We start from the raw sequence: 6,000 nt of genomic DNA, 5'->3' as shown, positions 1-6,000 counted from the left end.
CTGATCCTTTAAAAATAATGGAGGGTACAAAAGACATCCATTAGCCTTAACTACTGTCAGTTGCACTTTGAATAGCCACAACTTCGCAGCTAGTTTAGAGAAGACAGAAAGCATTTGAGCTGCGAGGAGGGCCATGCTTGGGGGGGTTTCCCTGCCCCCGCTTTCGGGGGTAGAGGGGGAAACAAAGGTCGGGGGAACACTTCCTGCCCCTGCCATTGCTGTCTGCATGTGGGATCAATATGGGCAATGTAAAGTTTAAACAGTTGCAAATGGGGGAGGGAACATCGGGGCTTGTTTTACGTATGTTTTTTTCCTGCCCGGCTTGAATTTAAAGTGAAGCGGCCGCATTGTTCGAGAGGCTCCTTGCCCTTACGCATTGACAGGAGCTGCTGTTTACACGGGCTTTTCATTCCTGCGCTGTTTGCTTATGGAAAATAAGGGGGAGTGACAGAAAAAAAAAAAAAGAGAGACAGAAGGGAGAGGAGAGGAGAAGAGAGGAGAGGAAGGCCCAGACCGCAGTGCCATCCAGGAACCTTGCCCCTGCCTGATAATTAACTCTGCTGGTGAAGGCGGCTGGCTCTGGCTCCCCGGCTTGTCACTGGCATGTGAGCGGGCAGGGGCTCCTGCCGCCCTGCTGGCCCCTTGCAGCCCCGCGGGCGGCTGTTCCTACATTTCCTCGCCTATATACACATACGCGCACCCTCCGAGCTCGCCTCCGCGCTGACTGCAGACATGAGACTCCAACTGCTCCTTTGGACCGTGTTTTTGCTCCTGGCGAGCCTCCTCCTAGCCTACGGACAGCGGCCAGGTAGGCGATGCCTCAGCGTGATGGATGTGGCGGGACGGGAGCGTGGGGTTCGTGCCTGCCGTGGGCATCTCCGGCGTCTTTCTCTCATCGCGCCCAACCCGAGTTTCTACTCGCGAGACGAGTTTCTACCTAGCGTATCGATCTGTGCGCATCATCTCTACGTGTAGCAGCAGCGTGAGAGGATGCCTCAGGTATCTCAGGAGTTTGGCAACTTCGGGGGTGAGGGGGGCTGGGATAAACAGGGACCCAAGGTAAGCAGCTGTTGTAGACCTGCTACCGGGAAGCACCGGCGGCACAGGGTGGGCGGACACCGGTAGCTCTCGGTGAGCGGAGCGGCGGGGCCGGGGCTGCCGTCCCGGGGAAGGTAACACCGGCCGCCTCCGCGGCGCAGCTGCTGGGGCACACTGGCAGCCGCCGCCTCTCACGCCGTGCTTCCCTCCCTCCGTCCTTCTCTCCGCAGCCAACCTGGCCCTGCGCAGGAAGCTCCACCGGCACGGCTGCTCCCACCGGCGCTGCATGCCGCTCCACTCCAGGGTGCCCTTCCCCTGAACCCCCGCCCGAGCCTGCCAAGGTAAATCCGCGTGTGCCGGCCGCGGCCGGGAGCGCTCCCCGCAGTGAGCGCCTTTCCGAACTCACACCTGCCATTCGGAACAGTGCACGAGACACTGAAGGAACCAAGCCAAGCCACAGGTGTGATTGCATCCGGGCTTCCCTCGTTTGGTTTGAAAACGGGGTTTTGGAGCGGCCCCGGCGGGGCGGTCGCTGCCCTGGGGCCGGTGCGCTGGTCCCGTCGGCCGCCGAATTGTCCCCGTTCCAGGCCACCCCCCCCCCCCGCGCAAATGCCTTCGTGAGGCAGGGTGAACAACAACCGAGTCCGCTAAACGGGCCGATCGCTGCCCTCCAAGGCTGTTGGCAAAGCTGCGGGGCAAAGAGTGTAGTTAGCGTAAGCGGCAGCTGCAGAGGATGCTCCGGGGCTTCAAGCACTGACACTTCCTTCGTGTTGGATGCTGGGCGAAGTCACCTCACTCTGCCCATCAGTAACATGAAGGTAGTATCATTCACCCACTTCAAAGGGGATTGTAATTCTTAATCATTGTCAGCAAAAGACTTTGAGCTCCTTGGATGAAAGGCTATACAAGTGCAAAACATTAATGCTTTATAGCTGATGAGGGCATATACATTCAAATACTAAGTGACTGCAGAAGCACACAGGTAGCATATGCAAATAGGGTGGCATCAAAAGGAAACCAGGGCTCTTGCAATTTAAGAATGAATAAAACATGTAGTCAGTTGCATCTTCTAAACTCATTATATATTAAAATAATGTTGTACCCCCAGGCATGACAGCATGCTAAGTAAATGATGGCAGAACCTGCGCTCTGTAGAACCAAGATGTTTTGATTTACTAAGTGGTTAACAGTGAAAAGGAGACCAAAGCCAAACTTTTAACAACCCTATACCAAGGATCTTGTCAATGCATAAACTGCCTTGGTGAAAAGAGCCTACACCACTCCCCAAACAGCTGTGCAAAAGGTACCATTCCACTCTGTGGTGCTGGCCTATAATCACGTGGATTGTGCATATGGGATGGTAAACTGGCAAGTTTGTGAAGCTGAAAAAAAGATGAACATATTTTAAATTTAATCTCAGATGGGCTTGCATACCAAGTGGCAGAAATAAGCTGCAAGTATAAAGGAGGACATGCCCGAAGGATGCTTCACTACTGAATGCCATGTCTTCTCACGGCTACATTTAGACAAGAGACAGATTAAATGAGATTCCATCATCAGTTTAAGCAGAAACCTAAAAAGATAAACAATCAGATCAATTCTCTCAGCAGGCAGAGACTGAATGGACAGAGGGACAGTGGAATTTAGGCTCAGAGACTTCTTGAATCGATTCTGAATTATTTGCTTCAGCTCCTAAGGAAAGTAAATTTAACTCCCTTTTCCTCCAATTCAGCATCCATATCTGGAAATTGTCTGTGTAGAAAGCATTTTCATTTTCTCTTATATGTTCTGAAACCGCATATAATGAATGCATTTTGCTTGAGATTGCAGTAGTTGCATTATACATGTGCAGTTACACTGGAATTACTTTCCCTGCAGAATATCAAGATAAAAGGTATTTGCAGGGTTATCTCCTTTTCTGTGGGGAGTTGATTTCTTGTAACAAGTCGATAACAAAGCAAAACAGTGTACTTACTAATTCATAAGACATTTTGTAGACATTTAGCTAAAGATGCTTCTGCTTTATAAAGCTGTTTAGAACTCAGTAAAGCTTGGCTAGGGAGTAAGGGGTAACAGACACCTGAACTAAGTCTCTTGAGTCATCATTGCGGGTGCTCAGCTTCTTTATCTTAAGTAGGATTTACCACCTACATTCCCTTCCACTTTTAGTCCTAATTCAGCAAATATTTACATGCCTGGGTAACTTGACTCACGTGAGTAATCTTATTGATCTCAGCGGAGTTGTACATATGGATAAAGCTTTTTGCAGATGCAAACAGGACGGACCCTTAAGCGTGAATTTCAACTAGTGGTTGGAAACTCAGAATGAGCATAGCAGGCTCTCACAGCATTTAAAATGAGGAGAGGGTTGGACTTGATTTTTTTTTTTTTTATCAGTTACATAAACAAAACACAGGAGAAAAAAATTAAATTTTATATTAGGAGCCTTCTTGGTTTTGGTTTGGGGGTTTTTTGTTGTGTTTTTTTTTCCCCTTAAACCTTGTAGATGAAATTTCCAAATTAAGAAACATTACTCCAAATTTCACCCATGTGTTTCATAAATAACATATTCTGTTTCATATGAAACTAATGTAGACTACCAAATCTCTCATTAATGACTATTTCTCTCCTTTTTCTTTTCTCTAGCAATTTCATAATGGGCTTTTCAGTGTTTTAAAGGAGCAACAGTTAAACAGATAGAGAATTTAAATTAGTCAAAAGTCCAGATCGACAACAGCTGACCTGGCAGCCCCCACAGTTCCATCTTCAGCAATGCTGTCTGTCACATTCTGCTGGACCTGGAAGGGGTGGGGGAAGGGTGGTGATGGAGGATGTACATGAAACTTACCGGGTTGAATCATTCGATGTAAATTCCTTGACTCTCCTAATGACTAGTGAAAGTTAAAAGACCAAATCGAACTCAAACCTGAGCTGGGGTTCCAGTGGCATTAAGAAGAAAGGATCCATCCAAGGGGACTCATAATGGTATGTAATGTTCAGACTGAATGAAACTGGATGTGCTGTTAACTACTCAATTCAGCCTGTATATAGGGCAATATTTAGGGTGAAATAATGTCAGACTCCAGCACAGAACTGTGTCCACTTTTGATTTATAGTTTTATATATTAATAATATATACATATGTGTTTTAACACCTAACATTACATCTTTATGGAATTACCTTAACAATAACATAGAATGTGTTACTGTAATAGTACCAAAGTCAGCAGGTCCTACTGGCTTCACATAGAGTAAGCATAGTGAGAGTTTACAATATAAGAAAGCAAAGAGAGTATTATTCCTCATTCTGTAGATAGAGAATTGAAACATACAGAGATAAGAGATTAGCCAAGGGTCATGCAAAACTGATAACTCAGATCTCTTAAGTCAGGCCTTAAGGTCAAGCCCATCCTCCTGTCTAATGAGCTGTTACTGCAAAGCCTATCATTTGTTCTCTTAAACTGGGCTGCCAAACCAGACAGTTAAAACAGTACTACAGAGCTGTTTGCTTAGTAGTTTTCCTAAAATACCCACTGCGGTATTATAAATAGAGCATAAAAATAGACCATTGAAAAGAAACCTTTGTTTGATCAACCAAAGTGTTGTGTAGTACTCTATTCCTGTAATTTAAATGAATGGGATATTTGAACATGGCACTACAATGAATGAGAGATTTCAGACAGAAAACAGACTGTTCTTTTCAGTACTGTAGGTCGACAAGACATTTAGCTTTTGAGTTTTGTTCTTAAAAATACATGTTTCACATCTCCTTTTTATATCAGCAGAAATTACATACCTACATATAACAGAAAATGTAGTAGCCCTTTCATTAGCACAACTAAAACAAACCTTAAAATAAAACATATCCAGATTTTTAAGTCATTGCACTAGACTTGAAATGTCATTATTTTTTAAAAAACTTATGAGCAAAGATCAACACTGTCATGGTTTAAATCCAGTATTAAAATTTTCTTCTTGCAACACATAATTTCTAATAAATGAAATAACAGCAATCAAGAAAACTGGCTAGTTGAAACTTCCTAATCAATGTCTATATGTAATCCCTTATATCTAAGAACTTGAAAACTTAATTGAATTCATACTCTCAGAACTTAACAGGAGTTTCAAATTTCTCTGCATACAGAAAAAAATTAACATCACACCCTATTCCAGAGTTGTGGAAAACCATCATAAAAAGATGGTCAAACTTGTCTATACCAACAAACAGTCCTGCAGGTAAACCTTTGGAGTCTTGAAAAAAAAGCAGTTTTCCAAAGAGGCTTAATATATTTTTAAAATTATTTATTTAACTTGGCTTTCATCCGTATCAATGGCTATCTCTGTTTAGAAGTACAGGTAAAGAGTGTGGGAAAGCAAGAAAAGAGTAGCTGTTTAACAGTTATGTCATATATGAGTTTATGGATCTAATGTGTCACTGGATATTTTATATAACCATAATTATTCAAATAACTTTGATAAAATTGTAAGAAAAACATAATGTATCTAATAAGAAGCTATATATGCATGTTCCTTCACAGAGGAAGCCTGTTGTCAGTCTGCAAAATTATTCTAAATGTCTGTTCTTTAAGACATGCTGATACCATAAAATCTTTGAAAAAGACATTGATTGTGATCTTTGATAGATATGTTTATCAACTGGTTGGTTGATTGTATAATTTGTACAAAGACAGTATGCATTTCAAATAATATCTCATTTTAAATAAACTTCGTACACTTCTCAAAATCTATTTTCTTCAGCTGTCAAAGTCAACGCATTTAAAGAAAATGGAGAATTTGCCTAGTTTTCCTGTGGCTGCGTATGGAATCAGTGTGTAAAAATTTTTCTTACTCAATTTTTTACACAAATAAATTATAGGTATTCATGGAAAAATTTTCCTGACATTTTTCAAAATGCAAAATGCTGATAAAAGTCATGTACAAAGAACACTAATTTAAAACTAC

General features: G+C 42.9%; 1 protein-coding gene across 1 annotated transcript; it reads left to right on the top strand.

The window, feature by feature from the left end:
* The first annotated feature begins 340 nt into the window (after nucleotides 1–340).
* Nucleotides 341–5,226, top strand: APELA (apelin receptor early endogenous ligand). The gene is made up of 3 exons (XM_032685782.1): nucleotides 341–808; nucleotides 1,269–1,379; nucleotides 3,685–5,226. The coding sequence occupies exons 1-2, from the start codon at nucleotides 733–735 to the stop codon at nucleotides 1,355–1,357; spliced, it is 165 nt and encodes a 54-aa protein (XP_032541673.1). The 5' UTR covers nucleotides 341–732; the 3' UTR covers nucleotides 1,358–1,379; nucleotides 3,685–5,226.
* The last annotated feature ends 774 nt before the right edge of the window (nucleotides 5,227–6,000 follow it).

Source organism: Chiroxiphia lanceolata, chromosome 4 (genome assembly GCF_009829145.1).
Source record: "Chiroxiphia lanceolata isolate bChiLan1 chromosome 4, bChiLan1.pri, whole genome shotgun sequence".
Lineage (NCBI taxonomy): Eukaryota > Metazoa > Chordata > Aves > Passeriformes > Pipridae > Chiroxiphia > Chiroxiphia lanceolata.
Note: the sequence above shows the minus strand (reverse complement) of the source record. Positions and strands in the feature narration are given on the sequence as shown.